The sequence below is a fragment of the Euleptes europaea genome, chromosome 7 (assembly GCF_029931775.1).
Source record: "Euleptes europaea isolate rEulEur1 chromosome 7, rEulEur1.hap1, whole genome shotgun sequence".
Taxonomy (NCBI): Eukaryota; Metazoa; Chordata; class Lepidosauria; order Squamata; family Sphaerodactylidae; genus Euleptes; species Euleptes europaea.
In genome coordinates this window covers 23,889,665-23,915,387 of record NC_079318.1, presented here as the reverse complement: position 1 = coordinate 23,915,387, position 25,723 = coordinate 23,889,665, and the positions used below count along the sequence as shown (strand labels likewise).

Genomic DNA, 25,723 nt, shown 5'->3' with positions numbered 1-25,723 from the left:
GAATGCTGCCACCTGTATTAAGTGTTTGCATATCCTGCAAAATTAGTTTTATTTCTTCTAACCTGGGAAAGGTGCAAGAGGGCTGAAGCCTGTCCCTGATACCTGCTCATCCTCCTGCCTGAGATTTCACCAGGCACGGTCCTCAATACTTTCAAGCCTGTTTTAACAGTGCAAGGGGCAAAAAATTGTGCTTCTTTTAAACACAATCAGATGTTCCGTCCATTTTTAGGCCCACTCTTCCTTCAAGGAGCTCCCTGTTCCCCCCCCCCCCCAAGCACCCTGCAAGGTCAACTAGGATACAAGGGCTTGACTGGGCCACGCCTCATAGCTGTGAGGATCTGAATCCTGGTCTCCTGATCCTAACCAGACACACTAATCACTACCACTGCATTGGTTCTCAGGATAGTGGGTGTGGTACCAACACAATCTGATACTTCCACAGTGCCCCCATGGTACTGCAGACTTCATAGAATCATGGCACTACATTTCCAGCTCGACATCCATTCCTTTGTGTTTCAGCTAGTATGATACTCACCTAGCTTCCCACTTTCCTCTATTTACTTTCAAACCAACAGCAGATCTTGAAGAAATGGGCTGAGATATGTTTATTTCCATTCATGGGCATGGGCACACTGAAGTCCCTGTAGCCCAACAGGAAGCGTTCAATTTGTATTGGAGATGGTTGAAGGGACCACTCGGGTCATCTCGTCCAACCCCCTGCACAATGCAGGAAATTCACAACTACCTCCACCCCCAGTGAGCCCCACTACATGCCCAGATGACGACCACAATGCGTTCCCTCTCATCATCTGCTTAAGGTTATAGAATTAGCATTGCTGACAGAAGGCCATCTAACCTCTACTTAAAAACCTCCAGGGAAGGAGCTTACCACCTCCGGAGGAAACCTGTTCCACTGAGGAACCGCTCTGTTAGAAAATTTGTCCTAATGTCTAGATAGAAACTCTTTTGATTTAATTTCAACACGTTGTTTCTGGTCCGACGCAGGCTCATATCATTACCATGCCCATAGGCTTTAGACAAGCGAGTTGGTACTTTTCAGGCATTAATTTGGCTTTTAGCTGCTAAAGAAAATGCCTGAAATATCTGGTTCTAATATTAAACACGATCACGTTGGAGTACTGCTTACTTGAATACTGAGAACCCTGCTGTTATTTATTATCTGCATCATGCTTGTGTGTGCAGACAGTGTTTTCATAAAGGCTAGTGACCGGCAGCATCAGTAACTTTTCCACCTTGTGCACGCAGACAGGCTGGTCTCCCTGGTTTAAAGCTGTGCACAGATGGTGGCAAAACGGCGTTCATCTGCCCACTCAGTTCCAAACAGAGATGCCAAACCTTCCTTTAAACTAAATGCTTTAATAGAAAAACAAAATACAAAATCTCTTTCCTGAAAGCAGAAATATTCAATCTTCTCTTCGAATGACAAAATTAAAAGTTTGCTTTCCCCACCCACCCCCACCCTCTCATTTTGCATGCTCACATTCCTGAATGAAAACTTATATTCCACTATTCAGTGGAAAACATCAGAAATTGGCAGACCCATACACTTTCACAATAATTTAGAAACACTTTCCCCATCTTCTGGGCACATTTATCATTTGCAGACAGTATTTCTGGTGAGGTGAATTGTGCCCTTTTCTATTCAGTGTCCAGACATGCTTTTACAAACGCAAGCATATTTTCTTCTAGTTCTGTTCAACCGGTGAGCTTCGTATTTCCTCCAAGTTAATAATCTACTATTTTGCATCACCATCACAGTGCGACCAGATTTGGAAAAAAATCCCAAACTTCCCATCTATCAACAGCTACAAATATTATAGCCAGCGTTAACAAATCAAATCCAAATCATATCTCTTCGCAGAGACAGGCTATGGTCACATTCAAATCGCCTTTAATATAATTTTAAAAAATTAAAAGCAAGCTGGAAGCCTGCCCCAAAATTATTTTAAACATTATTGTAATGTCACTTATTTTGGGGAACACCCTTGCAATGAAACAAGTTTTTTCTAATCAATAAGATGACACGGATTCTGGTCCCAGAGAAAAGTCAGTGGGGAAATAGTCAACTGAGCAAAACAGTTGATGCAGACATACTCACCAGCCTCTGCTAGCGGAAAGAAGGATGTGCCCGTAATGGAATATATTTAAGTGCATATGCAAAGTGCAAATGCCAAGTTGAAGATTTTGGTTGTTTAGACCATGTTTTGGGCTATCCCTTATAATATTCTGGGTTGTTGGTTTCCCCCACTCCCATTGCTTCCTGCCCTTGCGCTATCATCATACAATGACAATAAAGTTCTATTGGCCTCCCTTCTCTGACTTTTTCTAACAATGCAAAATATCTTCAAGTACAGTGCTTCCATCATTCTGGACATACCCACCAATGGGAGAGAGAAAGACAGTTTTTCACAGTCAATCATATATAATCTCAGTTTATAATAGACTCTGGCTTTTTATAACCCCCTTTAAAAAAAAAAGGTTAATGTTCTTGATTTTCTTGTGCAATTCCAGTCACTAAAAGGAGGTTACAGGCCATGAATTGTACACTCAGCACATTATTCATCTGTCCAGTATATACACCAACTAGCTCACTGGAGGAGCCATCTATGGGGGCATTGCAATGAGTGTTCCGAATGTCCCAAACCCGAACAGAGTTGTCCATTGACGCAGAAGCAATCAAGCTACTGTCCGGACTAAAAGTAAGGCTGGTGATGTTATCTGTGTGCCCTCTCAGTTCTTTGTAAAGAACGCCAGATGCCAAGTCCCACAGCTTTAGCCGCTGGTCTTCACCTGCTGAAGCCAAATACTTACCATTTGGAGAAAATGCAAGGGACAACACAGGGCCACGGTGACCTGTGAACAGGCGCACGGTGTTTCCTTGCTGGGTACTCCACAGCCGCACTGTTTTGTCTGTGGATCCTGTTGCCAAGTAGTTAGAATTGGGGTGAAACTTAATGCAGTCCACATCTGCCAAATGGCCTGCATATATCCGCAGTGGGTACGTCCGATCAAATGACCAGAGTCTCGCTGTGCGGTCATGGGAACCGCTGGCAAAATATAAGCTGCAGGGACTGATGTCCAGATCCCAGACGGGGTAGGCGTGCCCTTGGTACAACACAGTGTTTGTAAAACATCCAAGGTCCCAGTATCGGATGGATGTGTCTTCAGAGCACGACAAAAGTCCTGAACTGTCGGACAAGAACCTTGTGCTGTACACCGGTCCACAGTGCCCTCTGAGTATCTTCATTTCAGTACCCACATTATCATCGTCTTCATCCTAGATGGAGGAACAGAGAAAACAGTTTAATTTGTTCAGTGCGTACAAACATAAAAGATTGAGATTTCTCTAACCAAGACAGCAGCCAAAGTGTAGTATGATGTGTAATCTAGGACTGTCCATGCAATAATTTCTAGTGGTATTTTTGTGTGTTTGTTAAGTGCCGTCAAGTCGCTTCCGACTCACGGCAACCCTATGAATCAACGTCCTCCAAAACGTCCAATCTTTGACAGCCTTGCTCAGGTCTTGCAAATTGAGGGTTGTGGCTTTCTTTATTTTTAGTGGTATTTTCAGCTACTGAAAATCCAAAGGCAGCACCACCTACATTTTTAGGAGCTAGAACAAAATGTTTGATTACTGCTTTCCACCCCCCTTGACCCAGTTATTAAGCAGACACCTTAGAGCAAAAACTGCCACACTGTTTTTTCACACGTTACTTCACTTCCCTAAAAGTGACTGATGGAAATGGAAACCAGCATTTTCTGTGTGTGAGATTATGCAATCACCCCCACATTGCATTTGTATTATCATAATCTCCCATAAAGTGTCCATAGCTATAAGGAAATATTGTGTGCTTTTTAAAACAGCTTGTTAACTTCTACTGTGTACGTTGAATTTCTAATCACAACACAACATATACACAAAACCAGCAGGCCGAACACAAGCCAATGGGTAACAAAGTCAGTGAGCAGTGGAGAATATAGCATTTCTTAGTGAATGCCCATTTTTAAAGAATGCTCAAGGTAGGTCTCACTTCTTAAAATACAAACTGAGACAGAAAATTTTAGAAAAAAGCCTCATTTTGACCAGCGGCCTAGCTGTCAGAACTATAGCAAACAGAGTAACCTTTAAAAAACCAAACTGTTTCATACATCTGTTACCAGTTCCTTGCATTTGGTATCTGAACTGGTCAAGGTTCCCCAGAGAAAACTGTTCTGTACTCCCAAGAACAGAAATTTTAAATGGAATTTAAAAAAAAAAAAATTTTTTTAGAAGAGATTTGGTAAAAGTACACTACATTTCATTGTACTGATGTTGATCAGTAGGTATGAAATGCAAAGGCCCAGAAAAAAACTGGGGGGGGGGGATTTTCCTTCTAAGGACTTCCCCTCCCCCAATTTTTGATTTAAAAAACTGTGAACTTTCAGGAAACACTGAAAAATATTTTCTTTTGGAATAAGTGAAACATTTTAAGACAGGGTTTTTACATGTTTAAAATGTGTAGCATGAACACTTTAATGTAAATCAATCTAAAAGTAAAGGTCCCCTGTGCAAGCACCGGGTCATTCCTGACCCATGGGGTGACGTCACATCTTGACGTTTCCTAGGCAGACTTTGTTTACGGGGTGGTTTGCCAGTGCCTTCCCCAGTCATCTTCCCTTTACCACCAGCAAGCTGGGTACTCATTTTACCGACCTCGGAAGGATGGAAGGCTGAGTCAACCTTGAGCCGGCTACCTGAAACCGACTTCCGTTGGGATCGAACTCAGGTCGTGAGCAGAGCTTGGATGACAGTACTGCAGCTTACCACTCTGCGCCAAAGCACTAGATAATTCCTATATACACTGTAGACATATACTTCATATTGTCAAGGATAGAATAATTTGGCAACAATTAATGTGTTTTGTGATCATACATTAAAGAGTTCAGCGTTTTCAGTTTTGCAATGCTTAAGTTGGTATCCAAATAGTGGTTCTATTGTGATGTATGAAAAAGGTTTTTATCCAAATGCAACTTGTTTTTTACTATAACATTTGTTATTTAATTTCAACTTTTATTCTTTTCTACCACTCAGACAGCAAACTTAGCATACATGTGCAAAGGTAGCACAGGGTGCAGCAATTTGCAGCTCTCTCTCAAGTACCAAATATATTTGCAATTTTGCTTGTAGAAGGCTTGGGCATTGGTCCCCCATGAAGTTCTGTTCACAAACAATAAAACTATCCTTCACAATATGAAGCATATGTCTACAGTGTATATAGTACTGGCTGGACATTAGGGAAATTTTTTACAGTAGTTCAGCATTGGAATCGGTTGCTTAGGGAGGTGGTGAGCTCCCCCTTACTGGCAATCTTCAAACAGCGGCTGGATGATTAGTTGTCAGGTATGCTATAGGCTGATCCTGCATTCAGCAAGGGGTTGGACTAGATAGCCTGTATGGCCCTTTCCAACTCTATGATTCTATGATTCATTTATACCTTCAAATTTTGTTAATGTGTCATAGTAAAATTTTATATGCTAAGTTACAAGTGATGCATTTTACATTGTTAACAGTAAAGTAAGTTTAGGCTTGATAGGAAACCAAGTAGTTCATATATATCCATTTCCCCAAGGCTTCAAACCTCCTCAAAGTTTTACATTTCTGTGTGTGTTAAGTGCCGTCAAGTCGCTTCTGACTCATGGTGATCCTATGAATCAACGTCCTCCAAAATGTCCTATCTTTGACAGCCTTGCTCAGATCTTGCAAATTGAGGGTTGTGGCTTCCCTTATTGAGTCAATCCATCTCTTGTTGGGTCTTCCTCTTTTTCCTGCTGCCTTCAACTTTTCTTAGCATGATTGTTTTTTCCAGTGGCTCTTGCCTTCTCATAATGTGACCAAAGTACGATCACCTCAGTTTAGTCATTTTAGCTTCTAGGGTCAGTTCAGGCTTGATTTGATCTACATTTACTTTTCTAGGTAAATCTTATTTGTTTTAAAGTTTTTTCTGGAAATTGAACTTAATTTCCATCTATGTTACTTATTTGTATTTGCCCTCATCATCCTCTCCTGTACTAAGCTATGACCTAAATGATACCACAGTAATGGGTTGAAGGGCCCAGACAAGATCATTTGGGATCAGGGTTGCCCTTAAGGTGCATAAGAACATAAGAAAGGCCCTGCTGGATCAAACCAAGGCCCATCAAGTCCAGCAGTCTGTTCACACAGTGGCCAACCAGCTGCCTCTAGGAAGCCACAAACAAGACGAGTGCAGCAGCCCCATCCTGCCTGTGTTCCACTGCACCCAAAATAATAGGCATGCTCCTCTGATACTAGAGAGAATAGGTATGCAGCATGACTAGTATCCATTCTAACTAGTAGCCATGAATACCCCTTTCCTCCATGAATATGTCCACTCCCCTCTTAAAGCCCTCCAAGCTGGCAGCCATCACCACATCCTGGGGAAGGGAGTTCCACAATTTAACTATGCATTGTGTGAAAAAATACTTCCTTTTATCTGTTTTGAATCTCTCACCAGATTTAGCAGATGACCCCATATTCTAGTACTATGGGAGAGGGAGAAAAACGTCTCCCTATCCACTCTCTCCAAACCATGCATAATTTATAGACCTCTATCACGTCTCCCCTCAGCAGCCTTCTTTCCAAGCTAAACAGCCCTAAGCATCTTAACCGCTCCCCATAGGACAGTTGCTCTTTTCTGCACCTTCTCAAGCTCTGTAATATCCTTATTAGGTGTGGTGACCAGAACTGTACACAGTATTCCAAGTGTGGTCTCACCATAGATTTGTACAAGGGCAGTATGATATCAGCAGTTTTATTCTCTTTTCCTCGTCTAATTATGGCCAATATGGAATTTGCCTTTTTTCCAGCAGCCACACACTGGGTTGACATCTTCATTGAGCTATCCACTACCACCCCAAGATCCCTTTCTTGGACTGTCGCTGCCAGCACAGATCTCGTCAGTGTATATGTGAAGTTGGGATTTTTTGTCCCAATATGCATCCCTTTACACTTACTCACATTGAATCTCATTTGCCATTTTAATGCCCATTCTTCCAGTATGCAGAGATCCTTCTGGAGCTCTTCACAGTCCGATTTTGTTTTAACCACCCTAAATAATTTGGTGTCATCTGCAAACTTGGCTACTTCACTGTTTAACCCCAACTCCAGGTCACTGATGAACAGGTTGAAAAGCACCGGTCCCAACACAGATCCCTGAGGAACCCCACTGCTCACATCCTGCCATTGGGAGAACTGACCATTGATTCCTACTCTCTGCTTCCTATTTTTCAGCCAGCTCTCAATCCATAAGAGGACTTGTCCTCTTATCGATTGAGAGCTGGCTGAAATAGGAATCCATAAGAAAACTTGTCCTCTTATCAATTGAGAGCTGGCTGAAAAATAGGAAGCAGAGAGTAGGAATCAATGGGCAGTACTCAAACTTCATAGTCATGGATAAGCAAACTTCATAGTCATGGATAAGAGGACTTGTCCTCTTATCCCATGACTATGAAGTTTGCTTAGCAGTATTTGGTGGGGGACTTCGTCAAAAGCTTTTTGGAAATCCAAATACACAATATCCACAGGCTCATTTTCCATGGACTGCCAAAAAAAACAGTGGGTTATAGATCAAATCAGGCCTGAACTGACCCTAGAAGCTAAAATGACTAAACTGAGGCTTAGTTTGGTCACATCATGAGACGACAAGAGTCACTGGAAAAGACAGTCATGCTAGGAAAAGTTGAGGGCAGCAGGAAAAGAGGAAGACCCAACAAGAGATAGATTGACTCAATAAAGGAAGCCACAGCCTTCAATTTGCAAGATCTGAGCAAGGCTGTCAAAGATAGGACATTTTGGAGGACTTTCATTCATAGGGTCGCCATGAGTCGGAAGCGACTTGACGGCACTTAACACACACACACAGGCTCATTCCTGTCCACATGCTCATTGACGCTTTCAAAAAACTCTAATAGGTTAGTGAGACAGGACCTACCCTTACAGAAGCCATGTTGGGTTTTGCTCAGCAGACCTTGCCCTTCTATATGCTTGACAATTATAACTTTAATAATGCTTTCCACTAATTTACCCGGAACAGACGTTAAGCTAACTGGCCTGTAATTTCCTGGGTCCCCCCAGAACCTTTTTTATAAATGGGTGTTACATTGGCCATTCTCCAGTCCTCTGGTACAGAGGCTGATCGAAGGGACATATTACATATCTTTGTTAGAAGTTCAGCAATTTCCCATTTGTGTTCTTGAACAACTCTAGGATGAATACCGTCTGGTCCCTGTGACTTGTTAGTTTGCAGTTTGTCTAGACGTTCTAGGACTTCCTGCCTTGTTACCACTATTTGCCTCAGTTCCTCATTTTCCCCTCTCCAAAATCTCTGTTCAGGAGAAGGAATCTGCCCTGTATCTTGAACAGAGAAGACAGATGAGAAGAATTCCTTTAGTTTTTCAGCAGTTGCTTTATCCTCCCTTAGAGTTCCTTTACTCCCATTGTCATCCAATGGTCCAACCGCTTCCCTAGCTGGTTTCCTACTCCTAATATACTTAAAGAATTTCTTATTGTTTGTTTTCATGTGTTTAGCAATATGCCCCTCAAAATCTTTTTTTGCATCTCTAATTATCTGCTTGTATTTCCTTTGTGCAAGTTTGTGTTTGCTTCTGTTCGCCTCGTTTGGGCAACCCTTCCAGTCTCTGAAGGAAGACTTTTTTTCTCCAATTGCTTCCTTCACCTTACCCGTTAGCCATGGTGGTGACCTCTTGGACTTATTACTACCTTTCCTGACCTGCGGTATACAAGCTAGCCGAGCCTCTAGTAACGTGGACTTGAGTAACCCCCAAGCCTTTTCAAGAGATTTAACCCTCCTAATTGTTCTTTTCAACTTCCCCTTTACCAGTTTTCTCATTTTAGAGACGTTCCCTCTTTTAAAGTGCCAGGCGGCCACCAGCGTTACAGATAAAGAGATCAACTGAAATGCAGCCTCGAAGAACCATGTATTTTCCTCAGTGCCAATAGTTTTTCAAGTACCTCAAATTAGGGCAGCTTTACTGTTGCAAACATCCACATAGACATACGAGTCAGGCCATTGGTCTGTCAAGGTCCGCATTGTCTGATGGAACTCTACAGACTCAGTGGAAGATTTGCTAGGCATGATGTGGGAGATCACACACTCTGAGCCTACCTCACAGGACTATTGTGAGAACCACATTAAGCCACTGGTCCCCACTGGGGTGAAAACTGGGGTATAAATGAAGTACAATAAATACAATAAAAATGAAGTTTTATCACTCAAATTATCTAAGCGTCAACTCTATCCTTCACTTTTCTAGTACTCTGCCTCATGGAGTCTGAACCTCCCCTCTGAAGCTGGGATGTACTAATGTAAGAAGCTTTTCACTGGAAGAGATGGGCAGCTGCTAATCACATGTGAACACAAGGACATTTTGACTGGAACAAGCAGAGCAGAATGAGGAGTTGTCACATTCCAACAGAACTGGGTGTCAGGACCCAAAGTGTGAACTGAATTCTCACTCAGAAACTATTGAGTCCTACCACTTCTCTCCAAGTTGGGCAGCTACGACTTGTGGACAGAAGGAAAGAAGCAGTGAGATAGTAAACCATTCCAATATAGGCGCCTCATGGCTTCTCCCCCTTAAGGCTGGAAAGCGTTGGTTGCTGAGGGGGTAGAGGAGCAGGGAGCCAGGTCCCTTACGCCATTCAATACGTATACAAAGCTCTTTGTGGGCCTGGTGTTGGGTGCCATCAATAGGCTGATGACACTCAACCTATTTATGGCACCACTGAGTTTGGGGAGGGGCCGTGTCTCAGTGGTAGAGCATCTGCTTGGCATGCAGAAGGTCCCAGGTTCAATCCCCAGCATCTCCAGTTAAAGGGACTTGGCAAATAGGTGATGTGAAAGACCCCTGACTTGGGACCCTGGAGAGCCGCTGCCAGTCTGACTAGACAATACTGGCTTTGATGGACCAAGGGTCTGGTTCAGTAGAAGGCAGCTGCATGTGTTCACGCTGTGTCCAAATTACCTGGTGGTGGTATAATGGTTCTGAATCAAGGATTGGCTACTGTGATTTAATATGACCACTAGGCCCTCCACCCACACTCCCAAATATATAAAGGTAATCAGATATCCAGACCTCCTCATCCATGATGTCACAAGCCAGGTGGATTCGGGACACATCGACCAGATGAGGCTCAGATTTCAGCTTCTTGGGCCGCAAGCTCCACAGCTTCACACAGGAATTGTCAAAGCCGGCAGCCAGCAGCTTGCTGTCCGGCGAGATCTCCGCTGCGTTTAGCAGCTGCTCAGTGTTATAGAATGCGTAGAAGCATATGGTGGTGAGTGAAGGAGGCCCATCTTTGACCCTTTTAATGCTGTCCTGCAGTATGTCCAAGGCTGCCTCATTCTGCAGGATGGAAGCAGGCATGTCGGCGGGTTCCAGGCCGTTGCTTTCACTGCGCGAAGAGCCCCCGCTAGCGTACAGCTGGTAGTCCATCCTCTTGGCCGGCTGCACATCTAAGTGGATATGCAACGAGAGAACTTTGCAAAGAGCATTGTTGTTATCACTTTGGAGGTAGCGAAGGAGGAAGTTGTAGCTGTCTTCTTGAAGGCGAACAACATACTTGTTGTCCAGAAATGCCCGGAGTTTGAAGTTGGAGAGGATGTCTTGAATAGTTAAGGTAGTCTGTAACTGCTCAATGATATCCTTCTGGCTGGCATTCTGCAAGAACATTCCATGGAAGCGACTGTAGAAACTGTCTACTGTGCTCTTTAGGCCATTTTGGACCATGTTGAGATGGAGGTAGACAAAGAGGGGATACAGGAGAGGCATCACTTCATGGCTATGCTGAGAATCCGACTCTGAAAACCAAAGCCAAACAAACCAATACGTTATGCTTTTTCAAACCTCTGCAGGGATTGTAAGGAAAGCAAGACAAGCCCCCTTAAAGGATAGTCTTTGTTGTGTATGTGTGTTAACTGCCATCAAGTCGCTTCCGACTCATGGCGACCCTATGAATGAAAGTCCTCCAAAATGTCCTATCTTTGACAGCCTTGCTCAGATCCTGCAAATTGAAGGCCGTGGCTTCCTTTATTGAGTCAATCCATCTCTTGTTGGGTCTGCCTCAATTGAGTCAATCCATCTCTTGTTGGTTCCTGCTGCCCTCAACTTTTCCTAGCATGACTGTCTTTTCCAGTGATTCTTGTCGTCTCACGACGTGACCAAAATATGACAGCCTCAGTTTAGTCATTTTAGCTTCTAGGGTCAGTTCAGGCTTGATTTGATCTATAACCCACTGATTTGTTTTTTTGGCAGTCCACGGAATCCGTAACACTCTCCTCCAACTCCACATTTCAAAGGAATCTATTTTCTTCCTATCAGCTTTCTTCACTGTCCAGCTTTCACACCCATACATAGTAATAGGGAATACGATGGCATGAATTAATCTAGTCTTGGTGGCCAGTGACACATCCTTACACTTCAAAATATTTTCTAGCTCCTTCATGGCTGCCCTTCCCTTTGTTAGTGCTTCTAAAATACACATCACATGACAGTCAATGTGGGATGCACAGCAGGTCTAAAACTCAAATTACCGTATTTTTCGCTCCATAAGACGCACTTTTTTCCTCTGCTTGCTTGCTCCTTTCCTTGCTCCCTTCCTTCCTTGCTTGCTGGGGGTGGGAGAGAAGCTGCAGAGGCGACTTCCTAATCGCACCCGTGCAGCCGGCTGCTTGCTTGCTCCCTTCCTTGTTCCCTTCCTTCCTTGCTTGCTGGGGGTGGGGTGGGAGAGAAGCTGCAGAGGCGACTTCCCAATCGCGCCCATGCAGCCGGCTGCTTGCTTGCTCCCTTCCTTGCTCCCTTCCTTCCTTGCTTGCTGGGGGTGGAGTGGGAGAGAAGCTGCAGAGGCGACTTCCCAATCGCACCCGGTTGCTAGTGCAGCCGGGTGCTTCCTTGCTTGCTGGAAGTGGGGTAGGGGAGAAGCTGTGGAGGTGACTTCCCAATTGCTCCCGGTTGCTAGTGCAGCCAGGTGCTTGCTTGCTTGCTAGGAGGGGCAGGGGAGAAGCTACGGAGGTTTCTCCCCATTGTGCTTTCATGAGTGTGTGTGTGTGTGTGTGGGGAGAAGCTGGGGAGGTTTGCACATGTGTGTGAGGGGGAGAAGCTGGGAACCCCTCTCTCTCTTTCTCTCCCTCTCTCTTTTTCCTTCCTTCCTTCTTTCCCTCCATACATCCCCTTCCTTCTCTGCACAGCCTCTGCTAAAAACTAGGTGCGTCTTATGGTCAGGTGCGTCTTATGGAGCGAAAAATACGGTATACAAGAGCCTTTCTACCTGCTACTACCCATATTTAACTTTTAATTATGTATCGAGCTCTCCTTCCAAGATGAGTTTCAGAATTCAATTAACCCAGTTTTGCAGGGAGCCTGTTGTAAATCAATTGCATTTGGTGCATTTAAGGACATGCCTTTGGCCTGGGAGTATACTCATTTGCCTTCAATAACAGTTTGTTTTTGAGAAGTACTACCACAGGATGTGCTTCAGAGTTTTATTTCTGCCTCTGCTTGCTTGCTTTCTGCCTCCTGGCCAAAATAAATCCAAATAGTAGCTCCAAGAACACAATGTGATGAATTCCTGATTGAGACACACTGTTCCACGCGGACTAATCTACATATCCACCCTACTCTAGTCCACCACCTTCACAGGGCCACTTTCCTCCCCATGCAGTGGATGGCATATATTGACCCACTCAGGGCCAGCATTACAGATCTGCTGGTCAAAACAAAAAAAATTCTGCAGTGGATGTACTTACATTATTATAAGCAGATTCTACTAACAAATGCACTTAGAATCATGGAGTTGGAAGGGGCCATTCAGGCCACCAAGTCCAACCCCCCTGCTCAATGCAGGATCAGATTAGAGCATCCCTGACAAGTGTTTGTCCAGCCTCTGCTTAAAGACTGCCAGTGAGGGGGAGCTCACCACCTCCCTGGGCAGCTGATTCCACTTACTTCAGCTATTCTATCTTTGACGTCCATATTTGTACATATTCAATGCCATCTGAATATTTCCTTTCCTTCCTGGGATGGCACTGGAAAACTTTAACTTCTCTTGCTAAGTATGACTCCTTCTTCAGCCTTGCAAAGCCTATTACTTACCTTACCTGCTTGCCCATTTCCCTCTTTACCCAATCCCAACTCAGTGCTAACTCCTGGCTGGAAGGATTGTATGGGACTCAGACTACACCTCTTGACACAGATAGCCAGGAGAACTCTGTGATATTCTCTCCAACTTGGAGAAAAGCAGTATCACAGCATACAGGTTTTAAGTGCAAGGATAAAAAGGAAGCTGTTCTCTTCTTCCAGGCCAATGCACCCACACACTATAAAAGGTATTGGTGGAGAAACACAGGTGGAAGGCAAGCAAGCAAACTATGCCTTTGCCCACCTCAGAACATGACCTCTCTTCCCCCTAACTCCTTCCTTTATCTTGTGACAGAATACCAATTTGTGCTTATGCTGCATTTTTAATGTCTACTTCCTCACTTTTGCAACAGGCAATAAAGCCTCCCCACAGAAGACACTGAGAATTAACAAAGGTGCAGTGTGTGTAGCTTCAAGAACAAATGATGTAGGAACAGAGAATGGAAGAAAAAACCCCAAGATCATAATAGGAGAAGAGGAGTCCTTTCTCCAATGGTGAAATCCTACAAGTGTGTTCATCAAGCTCTGAGTCGGATTCACCCACTCAAGATGCTACCCACCTGTAAGAAAATTACGCAGTCGCCCAAACTGTACTTCATATTGTTGTGGCTCTGCAAGGCAGGGTGCAGCAGAGACAATGTTGGTACAACCCGATTCCGATTGAACTGAGGGAACAAAGGTTAATAAAGAAGACATAGTAAGCCCCAGGGCAACACAAAACTTGCACATACCAAGCATTTTGACCAAGCAGCAGCAGCCCAAAAATTAGCCCACATAGCTGCATGAATAGCTTGACCAAGAATAATCCAGCATATGAACTGGCCACAAATCAAAGGGCAAATGCAAGATTTTCAATGTCACTAAAGTAAGCTTTTGGCAAAGAAGCTCCTATTAGGAGAAGACCCTCAGCTTAAGCTCCAAACTGCCAAGTTCTGTGTCGTTGTTATTAAAATAGGCAGAACTTTATTAGAAAATGATTGGTAGAATATTTTACAATTTTAAGCTCATACCCTACCAGAAAATATTTTTGTTAGTCTTTAAGGTGCTACTGGACTCTTGCCCTTTTCTACTAATTTTAAGATGATAATTTTAACCAGGGGTCGTTTTTATTGATCTTACACCTTTATATGTACGGGCAGTCTGTGATTCTGTGGTGCAAAACTACTGAGTCTGGAAATTTTGATGTATTGGCACTTGAATGGTCAGTCGATTGTATTAATAAATTTGATTTGATTTTGAATGTCACTAAACTGTATTGTTTGTCCTTTAGTGATTAAGTGGCCATTTGTTCACCTCAACTGCACAAGCAATATTGTCATACCTGTTGGGTGTTCCATACGCCGATCGCCAACATGTTATTTAAGTATCTGTGTTTTAATTGGCAAGCTGAAATCTGATAAATGAACACATTGCCCATCTGAGAAGCTACTTCCAAAATGCACTGCAAGTTGACACATACCGTCATCAACCGAACATGCACCATGGAATGAGGATTTCTGTATCTGAAATAGCCATCACAAACCAAGCACCACTGACAGAGGCTTTGGATCACCAGACATCATCTCAAACGTAATGGGATGGTTTCCTCAAGCACAATGGTACTCATGGACCTCTAGCACCTCCCCTTTCCCCCAGAAGCTGATGTTCAGTCACAGGAATCCCATGGACAAAATGCCACGTGGTACAGAGGACTCCTGCAAAGGAGGAGAAATTGGGCAATATCACCCTGATCTTCTTCTTTTGCCAACAGAAACTCTGCCAGCAATAGTGTGGGGAGAGGCGATGGCTTCCAATTTGTCCCCTACAAAGTCGCCTGTGCTCATCACATTTGGTCCACAGGTCTCCCATGACTCCCTATACACTGGCTCTTATGAGGCCCCTGGACACTGCTGAGGGAGGAAGGAAAGAGCCACGAAGATGATGTACTTGCTGTCATGGTTAGTAAGCGTTAACTGAGTATGTTTCTGTCAAGATAATTTCATGTTCAGTGGAGAGTCACTGCTTATGGAGCAATCAGAGGCAGTAATTGATCCAGCCGTCATACAATTCTTTAGTAAGATCAAGTACTGAATACTTTTCCTACAGTTGTGAATATTCCTCCACACATGTACCTTTTCTAGATTACAGTCTGTGCAGAGGATTACCCAGTTAAGCAATTACCACAGCTCAGCACCAGCTTCTTCTCTACAAACACTGGCAGATTTATAGTCAATTAAGTTCTGGCAGACTTTATTTTGTCTAGAGTTGACAGCACTCTAGAGATTTCACCAAAAGGGATTCTGAAGTATGTGTTTCAGGAAAACTACTCAATGATCAGCAGAGATGGAAAAGATTTGAGACATATTAGGGGTATACAGATTAGTCTGCTGCAAATAACTTGCACTACATATTGAATGTAATCCATTGAACTCAGGGTTTGTTGTTGTTGTTTTCTGGCATTGCAGTCACAATTATCTCACAAACATCGGCATAAAGGAGATCAAGAGGGCGATGGTAACACAAAGAAGAATGTTTCCTCTCCTGCCTAGAGGTAAATATTCACTAATTACTCTTGAATTAAGATTAAAAACTAACCTTGTACATGTGAATGAAATTGTCTATATAAAGACTTCATTTTAAATAACTTTCTGTCCCTAAATCTCTTAGATGAGATCTTTTGGTTCCTTCTTCTATCAATACTTCTGATTCACAATTCCCATTTTCTCATATTTACACCAACACTGCATGCCCTCTTCTGTAGTCATTAGCGGTTGGTCTCAAGTCCTACAAACCATACACTTAGGACAGGAGATATCAACCGCTGGTTTCTTAAAATCACTGCAGAACATTATGATGGTGATGTAGATGCCCAAGGGTATTTGCCTTCAGGTATTAAACTGTGGTTAACAATCCCAGTTACTGGGGAAGAAACTAACCTCACTTTGTTAAAAGTGCATCATTACTAATTGAGTTAGTTAAAAGATTTCAGTCTTCAAACTTGGCACATAGTACAGGGGGGTGAAGAAGCCTGGCAATTAATCAAGTGTGTATGCATGGTGAAAAAACTTTAGTTTGACATGGGAATTATGTCTCAAAATCATTCTTCTACTTGATCTTATATTGCAAGCCTCTCTTCCACTCCTTTTAGCTACACTTCTGTGAGATACAATTCATTAGAGATGTATAAAGCTACCTTTATGTGTGCGTTCTACAGAAGACACTGAACCCTCTAGTTGTATAAAGACAAACAGTGGTCAAGGTGACACTGTCTTCGGTCTCAGCTACATGCACAGTGAACATTTGAAGTGCACTGCTTTTGGAGAAATGCATAAGCCAAGGGTGTCCAAAAATACAGAAGCCTCAGTCCTATGAGATGTACAGCCAGATATTCCAACATGCCTGTCACAAAAATAGGAAATACTTGGCACAGCCAAAAAGATATAGTATGAGAATCTATTTCTATAGCCAAAAAAAGCAAAGATATAGTATAAGAATATGTTTCTATGGGCATGGTGTCTTGGTAATCCCCAACCCCACACGAATTTTGGAAATCTTGACCTCAAACATTAAATGCCACAAGTTTCAGAATTCACTGGACGGTACAAAGTTAACTTCCTTATCACTACAATTTTAATGTCAAAACTTCAAATGCTACCAAAGCTAAGAGGTATCTAACAGACTATCAGAATAAAACACCTGCTACTACTTTGAGCTCTTAAATATTATTTGTACTCTGCTGGCTGCCAGCACCACTCATGCCTGTTAACCACCTCCAAACTGGAACATCACCACTTACATGTTTACTTATAACTTCTAAATAACACCATTTCTCAACTTGTGCACTCTCCCTGTCTTTGCACATTTGCTCCACCCCTCAAGCCTGGAGCTGCAACTGAAGACTTCATTCCCTGAAATGACAGGGAAGGGCGTATTGGAGGGGGTGTTGCTATGTATATCAAGGAAGGCATAGTGTCTAATAAGCTAGAGACCATAAAAAGGGCAGACTCGTCCACAGAATCCTTATGGGTGATGATTCCGGGCCCCAAAGGAGATTTAGTACTGGGGATGTTCTATCGGCCCCCTGACCAAATGGCTCAGGGTGATCTTGAGATGGAGAATGAAATTAGGGAAGCATGTAAAGGTAATGAAGTAGTAATAATGGGAGACTTCAACTTCCCTCATATTGATTGGATAAATGTATGCTCCAGTCAAGCCAAAGAGATAAAAATTTTAGACATCCTAAATGACTGTGCCCTCGAACAGTTGGTCATAGACCCAACCAGAGGGGAGGCAATCCTGTATTTAATACTCTGTGGTGCTGCCAGTGATTTAGTGCGGGATGTGGATGTAGTTGAGCCAGTTGGCAATAGTGATCACAATGGCATCAAATTTAAGTTATATGCAAGTGGGAAAGTGACTGGGAAATCTCACACAATTACCTTTGACTTTAAAAGAGGGAACTTCACTAAAATGAGAAAACTGGTAAAGAGGAAGTTGAAAGGAACAGTTAGGAGGGTTAAATCTCTTGAAAAGGCTTGGGGGTTACTCAAGTCCACATTACTAGAGGCTCAGCTAGCTTGTATACTGCAGGTCAGGAAGTGTAGTAATAAGTCCAAGAGGTCACCACCATGGCTAACGGGTAAGGTGAAGGAAGCAATTAGAGGAAAAAAGTCTTCCTTCAGAGACTGGAAGGGTTGCCCAAACGAGGCGAACAGAAGCAAACACAAACTTGCACAAAGGAAATGCAAGCAGATAATTAGAGATGCAAAAAAAGATTTTGAGGGGCATATTGCTAAACACATGAAAACAAACAATAAGAAATTCTTTAAGTATATTAGGAGTAGGAAACCAGCTAGGGAAGCAGTTGGACCATTGGATGACAATGGGAGTAAAGGAACTCTAAGGGAGGGTAAAGCGATTGCTGAAAAACTAAATGAATTCTTCTCATCTGTCTTCACTGTTCAAGATACAGGGCAGATTCCTTCTCCTGAACAGAGATTTTGGAGAGGGGAAAATCAGGAACTGAGGCAAATAGTGGTAACAAGGCAGGAAGTCCTAGAACGTCTAGACAAACTGCAAACTAACAAGTCACAGGGACCAGACGGTATTCATCCTAGAGTTGTTCAAGAACACAAATGGGAAATTGCTGAACTTCTAACAAAGATATGTAAAATGTTCCTTCGATCAGCCTCTGTACCAATGTAACACCCATTTATAAAAAAGGTTCCAGGGGGGACCCACGAAATTACAGGCCAGTTAGCTTAACGTCTGTTCCGGGTATATTAGCGGAAAGCATTATTAAAGATAAAATTGTCAAGCATATAGAAGGGCAAGGTCTGCTGGGCAAAACCCAACATGGCTTCTGTAAGGGTAGGTCCTGTCTCTCTAACCTATTAGAGTTTTTTGAAAGCGTCAATAAGCATGTGGACAGGAATGAGCCTGTGGATATTGTGCATTTGGATTTCCAAAAAGCTTTTGACAAAGTCCCCCTCCAAAGATTGCTAAGCAAACTTCATAGTCACGGGATAAGAGGACAAGTCCTCTTATGGATTGAGAGCTGGCTGAAAAATAGGAAGCAGAGAGTAGGAATCAATGGTCAGTTCTCCCAATGGCACGATGTGAGAAGTAGGGTGCCTCAGGGATCTGTGTTGGGACCGGTGCTTTTCAACCTGTTCATCAATGACCTGGAGTTGGGGTTAAACAGTGAAGTAGCCAAGTTTGCAGATGACACCAAATTATTTAGGGTGGTTAAAACAAAATCGGACTGTGAAGAGCTCCAGAAGGATCTCTGCATACTGGAAGAATGGGCATTAAAATGGCAAATGAGATTCAATGTGAGTAAGTGTAAAGGGATGCATATTGGGACAAAAAATCCCAACTTCACATATACACTGACGAGATCTGTGCTGGCAGCGACAGTCCAAGAAAGGGATCTTGGAGTGGTAGTGGATAGCTCAATGAAGATGTCAACCCAGTGTGCGGCTGCTGGAAAAAAGGCAAATTCCATATTGGCCATAATTAGACGAGGAATAGAGAATAAAACTGCTGATATCATAGTGCCCTTGTACAAATCTATGGTGAGATCACACTTGGAATACTGTGTACAGTTCTGGTCACCACACCTAAAAAAGGATATTACAGAGCTTGAGAAGGTGCAAAAAAGAGCAACCAAAATTATTAGGGGACTAAAGCAACTGTCCCATGGGGAGCGGTTAAGACGCTTAGGGCTGTTCAGCTTGGAAAGAAGGCGGCTGAGGGGAGACATGATAGAGGTCTATAAAATTATGCATGTTTTGGAGAGAGTGGACAGGGAGATGTTTTTCTCCCATAATACTAGAACATGGGGTCATCTGCTAAAGCTGGAGGGTGAGAGATTCAAAACAGATAAAAGGAAGTATTTTTTCACACAACGCATAGTTAAATTGTGGAACTCCTTGCCCCAGGATATGGTGATGGCTGCCAGCTTGGAGGGCTTTAAGAGGGGAGTGGACATATTCATGGAGGAGAGGGGTATTTATGGCTATTAGTTCGAATAGATACTAGTCATGCTGCATACCTATTCTCTCTAGTATCAGAGGAGCATGCCTATAATTTTGGGTGTGGTGGAACACAGGCAGGATGGTGCTGCGGCAATCATCTTGTTTGTGGCTTCCTAAAGGCACCTGGTTGGCCACTGTGTGAACAGACTGCTGGACCTGATGGGCCTTGGTCTGATCCAGCAGGGCCTTTCTTATGTTCAGTGCTGGACAGAGGTTAGTGATCAAATCCCTGCTTCCTATGAAAACCCACCTTGTGATCTTGGGCCAGTCACTTTCTTTCAACCTAAGCTACTTCCCAGGGTGGCTGTGCAGATACAATGAGAGAGGAGAGAGCCATGGACACTCTCCTTGCAGGAAGGAAGGGCAGGAACTGTCCATCTATCAAATGTTTATTCTGGTTGTCCTCCAAGGAGCCCAGTACACCATATGTAGCTCTCCCTGCCTCCACTTTATTCTCACACAGAAATTCATTTAATTCCCATATGTTGTTTAGTTTTTCCGGGCCTCTTAACCAGAAAGAAATAATTGGTGATCAAGAATCTATTGGAACAGGCAACAGCATTTGACCTGATGATCAGGCTGCGTTCCATCTTCAAATAACCCAAATTTGTTCATGCCTGGTTTATTTTTGGGCTTACATGCTCCTTTCCTCCACCCTTTTTGGGCAGCGCACCACTGAAAGGTTTGTGGGTTCCGAGGTCTTTGATCTAACTCCAACTTGTGACATCTGAATTCAATTGCTTCGAAAAACGAGTTTGTTTCTTTCCCAGTAACTGGGATTCTAAACCAGGATGACATCAGGAAGTGAGAAACACACTCCATCTTATTTAAATGCCCACATACAGAAACCACCAGAAATTGGCATTAGATTGGAAATTTCCTAAACTGGAGAGTTTTCAGTTGCAGCTTGATATGTGGGAGGAGAAGAAGGGGACAGAGAGAGGTAGAGTAGATAAGCCCAAGAACAAAACGGGGGGGGGGGGGGAACTGGTTCATTTGAGAGTCTGAAAACAGCCCAAGTACCTGAAGACTAACAACCAGGGAGGGGAAGTATAAAATAAATAAGTGGTATTTATTGTAAATTTTATGCAACAAAGAAACCAAGATGACTCCACTGTTTAGCTCCAATATAGTTTGTTGTTATGACCTACAGAAGGAGGTCTAAACCATTTAATCCAATTTCATTTAAAAAATGCAGTTCTCCTTAGCATTCCTGGATTTAATAGTTTATCCACACAGCTCAGCCATTTCAGAACCCTTGGGAATGACTACACACCTACTGCGTGTTTCAGTTGTGTAGTCTTGTCTCAAGTCCCAGAATTAGTAAAGTTTGAACTCCCTGCTTAAGAAATTACCATGTAGTGGAAAGCTCTCCCCCGCCCACGAGTATTTACAACTTTTCAGTCTTTTCGACACAGCTGTGTTCCACCTGGGTGCCACAGAATCACATGATCATTTGTGCTGTAGTCTCTTCTAATTGGTGTTTAGCAGCTTCACTCTACTGAACAGAAAGCTTCATAGGAACTTGCCTTCCTTTGTTCCTGTGGATCCATAAGGAAATCTTGCAGCTTACCTGTTAGATTAGCTGCCATTTCTTCTGCAGTCTGGCACAGACGCAGCCCTTGTTTCGGAGGGCCTTCTGAGTCTACGTACTGCCGGCGCTTGAGGTAGCAGGAAACTGCCATCTGAATCTGTTCTGAGCGTACACGTTTCATGACCTCCAAAAGAAAAGGAAGCAGATTTGGGTCACATGAACCACATGAAGCTACCTTATACTGAATCAGACCCCTTGGTCCATCAAAGTCAGTATTGTCCACTTAGACTGGCAGCGGCTCTCCAGGGTCTCAGGTAGAGGTCTTTCACATCTCCTACTTGCCTAATCCTTTTAACTGGAGATGCTGGGGATTGAACCTGGGACCTTCTGCATGCCAAGCAGATGCTCTACCACTGAGCCACAGCACCTCCCCTAAGGATTGTCATCACCAAGAGATGACAATAACATGAAGTGGTTAGGACCACAATTTCTTGAATGCACAGCTGCCGCATTAGAAACTTATGGGAAACTATGACTCAGCATTCCCTGTGCTCACCCCAAATGCTTCGAGAGTACAAGGTACATTGGAAGATACCTCCAAAACACTAAACCTGCAGAAGTCCAGCTGAGAAGAAAGGAGCAGCCTTATGGTACTGAAGTGCTTTCAACACAGACTACCCAGAACACCTGGGTGAAACCCTTACCTGATGTTGGTGGTAGCTTTAGTTATTATTAGCTTTATGTTTCCTCTATATACAGAGGTTCACATAGGGAATGTTTTTAAGGTATTATTTTAACCATAAGTAAGTACTGTAGAGGAGCCCTGTGGTGCAGTGTAGTAAGCTGCAGTACTGCAGTCCAAGCTCTGCCCACGACCTGAGTTCGATCCCAATGGAAGTCAGTTTCAGGTAGCCGGCTCAAGGTTGACTCACTCTTCCAGCCTTCAAAGGTCGGTAAAATGAGTACCCAGCTTGCTGGGGGTAAAGGGAAGATGACTGGGGACGGCACTGGCAAACCATCCTGTAAACAAAGTCTGCCTAGTAAAAGTCGGGATGTGACGTCACCCCATGGGTCAGGAATGACCTGGTGCTTGCACAGGGGACCTTTTCCCTTTTTAAGTACAGTAGTGTTATCTTGGTGTTCTAGGCAGCTGACAATCAACATACTGATCCTAAGCAGATGCAACCACTCTGCCCTATTTACCCTACTACTTCAACCTTTCAGCCTGAAATGTGAAAAATGAAGAGTTAGTGAAACAGAAAAATTAAAACAAAACTGAAACTAGTTGCATCTTTTAGGTTTCATAATTTGTTAGAGGACATGAACTTGCTTAGCAGTTTCTATTTCTGGAGAAAGTACAAAATGCATCTCACTTGCAACCAACTTTATTCTTTACCGGTGCTATAGCTATTGTTCTTCTTATTTATAAACTTAAAGGAAAATCTAGCTTGTGCACAAAGCATAGGCTACCAAAGGCACATCATGGAATCTAGTGTCAATGAGATCTACAGAGATTGCCAGAAAAGTTAACGAGGCAATGTGAAACAGAAAAGCATTCTGGGTATAAGAACTGTTGAGAAGGCTTTGTTCAGCCACATCAGTTCATTTGTTACATATATATCCCACTTTTTCTTCAGCAACCTCAAGGAAGATTTCATAAGTAGTTGCCATCCAGACACTGACCAGACTCAAACCTGTTTAGCATCTACAGGATTGGCTACATCATGTACTTTTCAGACCATGCACTGGTTCTTATATAAAGAGGCATACATGGAAAATTTGGGAGAATTCATTGAGAATTAGGCCCATTGGAGCAACTCTATTTTCAGCACAAGCCGTATTTTTGAACATGACTGAAGATCTGCAGAAGTCACCTCAAAATTTTCTACAATTGACCCTGCCAAATCCAAAAGTGATTCAGCTCAGATTCACCTAAATCTAACATTCACTTTGATCTGAAATGCAGGGAGAAAAATAGGCAACATTTTACCTTCAATACCCCACTAAGCAGCTGACTCTGGATGGCAGACAAAAGATGTCACATCTTTCTCCACGTTTGAGATTAAATTTCCCAAAATTAAGCAAGTTTGCTACCTACCTAAAGGATCTGGAAGTTCTGCGAGTTGCATGCTCAAATACCACAAGCAGGTTGGCAACATAATGATTTACCTTCAGTGACTGATTCATGCACGCACAGTTAGGGGAGTTTATCGCCAATTGCTACCATGAATGATACCAGAAAGATAGGTTGTAGGTGTTCCCCCCCCCACAGAGATAGTACAGCAATCTCTCATGTGCCATAGTAGATGCAACAACCACCAATAACTGCTGAACTACATGGCTGATTAGCATGTAAGCTCCTCAGGGAAGGCAGGTGGTTTATTTGGGTTAGACCATGGGTTCTCAACAAGGGGGGAATTCCCCCCAGGGGGGAATTTTAGGGTTGGGGGGGATTGGGACCACGATTCAGCAAAGTGTGATGTAGATTATGTACAATCTGGTTCTAGCTCAATCATGGAAAGAAGACCAGTGCGCTCACCTGAGTGGCAAATTAAATGTTTCTGGGTGGTGATTGTCTTTCTGCTGGCCTTTCTCCTCAGATTTATGATACGTTTGCTATTTTATGGCCTGGATTATAAAACCAATGGATCTCGTGAGGAACAGGCATGCAGCACCAGACAACTGAATCCATGAGCAACCAAATGGCTGAAGCACCAGATACCTCCAATTTGGAAGAAACTAGCCAAGATGTACTGAACCAAAGCAACTTTGATATATAAAATGTATGCTCAAAGCTGTTGTTGTCCTGCCTCTTCCTTGGTCTGCATGACTTTTTTCTATACTGATCCAAAGTGACTTTGATAATAAAATGTATGCTAAAGAAAATTAAATGTACTATTTATTATTTGATAATAAAATGTATGCTAAAATGTATGCCTTGACCTGGATGGCCCAGGCTAGCCTGATCTCGTTGGATCTCAGAAGCTAAGCAGGGCTTACTGGTTAGTAACTGGTTAGTTACTAAGCAGGGCTTACTGGTTAGTATTTGGATGGGAGACCACCAAGGAATACCAGGGTTGCTGTGCAGAGGAAGGCACTGGCAAACCACCTCTGTTAGTCTCTTGCCATGAAAACCCCCCCAAAAGGGGTCGCCACAAGTCAGCTGCGACTTGACAGCACTTTACACACATCAAAAAATTATGTACAATCTGTAAAATTGTAGTTTGTTTTTAATTTAATCTGCAACATTCAATAAAGTTTATGACTACCTTGGGAATGGGGGAATTATATTCCGAACAATGGTGAAAGGGGGGGGGGAACGGAGCAAAAAAGGTTGGGAACCACTGGGTTCGACTGCCAAACGTTGAGTACATCGACGGCACATCACCCACAGCAACCCCAACCCCCTCGCGCAGCACCCTAGCCAGCAACCAGGGTCTCCAAGACCGAAGCCCCTTCTCGTTCCGAACTTTTGCAGGTGGTGCAAAGCTGCAGCAAAAAAAGAAAGAAAGAAAAAAAAAAGAAAAAAGGCGTCGCCGCCTTTTCCCCTCCACGCAGAGAAGAAACGTGGGAACCCGGTCCAACGGGACGCTCCGGAAGGAGGAGCCGGGGTGCACCAAAGGGAGACGGGGGGGGGGCGCTGAAGCTCAGCTCCGCCAGCCGGCACCGCCAGAGAGCGGCAGCTGCGGGGAGGAAGGCGGCTGCCCGCCTCCAGCCGGGGAAGGCCCTTCCGCGCGCCACGCTTGGCTCTGCCCGCCCGGGAAGAGGAGCAGCTACCGCGGCTGCATGCATGCATGCATGAATGCATGCGTGCATGAGCAAGGGGACGGGGGGGAAGGAGATAACAGAGGGAAAAAGCACTCACTGGAGCATCGCAGGCGGCGAGGGGAAGAGGAAGCGAGAGGGGGGGGGGAGGCTGTGCGCGACTCCCGCTGCAGGCACGAGACGGAATTCCTGGGCTGGCGCGCGCCGTCAGTCGCTGCGCCCAGCGGCGCGAGGCGCCGTCGCTGCCCCCGCGGAGCCCGGCGCGCGCAGCCTCTTCTCGTCGCTCGCGCTCAGGCGGCCGGCCCGGGCGTTGCGGGCGGCGGCTGCCGGGGCTGCTGCTGCTGCCGCCGCCGTCCCCGCGGCCGCTGGCAGCCGCTCCATGACTGACGGGGCTGAGAAGGAGAAGCGAGGCGGGCGAGCGGCGCTGGAGGAACGGGGGGGGGGGGAAGAGAGGAAGGCTAGCGCGCAGGCGCGGGCCGCCGGCCAATGAGGGAGCTCGCTCGCTCGCCCGCCCGCTCGGCGCTCGGCTGGCCGCGCCTGCCCGCGATCGGCGCTCTCCCGCCTCTGGCTCGCTGGCGCGGCGAAAGGTTAGGGAGAGGGGAGCGCGGGGGGGGGGGGATGTGCCGGAAGAGGACGCACGTGCGCGGCGGGGCCGGCCGAGGGGGCGGGGCGA

The 25,723-nt window shown here is 44.3% G+C and overlaps 1 protein-coding gene across 1 annotated transcript; it reads right to left on the bottom strand.

Moving 5' to 3' along the window:
- Nucleotides 1-2,494: 2,494 nt before the first annotated feature.
- On the bottom strand, nt 2,495-25,169 carry TAF5L (TATA-box binding protein associated factor 5 like). Its single transcript, XM_056853631.1, has 5 exons — nt 25,151-25,169; nt 21,325-21,469; nt 13,794-13,898; nt 10,174-10,898; nt 2,495-3,298 (listed from the first exon to the last, which is right to left on the bottom strand). The coding sequence occupies exons 2-5, from the start codon at nt 21,464-21,466 to the stop codon at nt 2,501-2,503; spliced, it is 1,770 nt and encodes a 589-aa protein (XP_056709609.1). The 5' UTR covers nt 21,467-21,469; nt 25,151-25,169; the 3' UTR covers nt 2,495-2,500.
- Nucleotides 25,170-25,723: the final 554 nt, after the last annotated feature.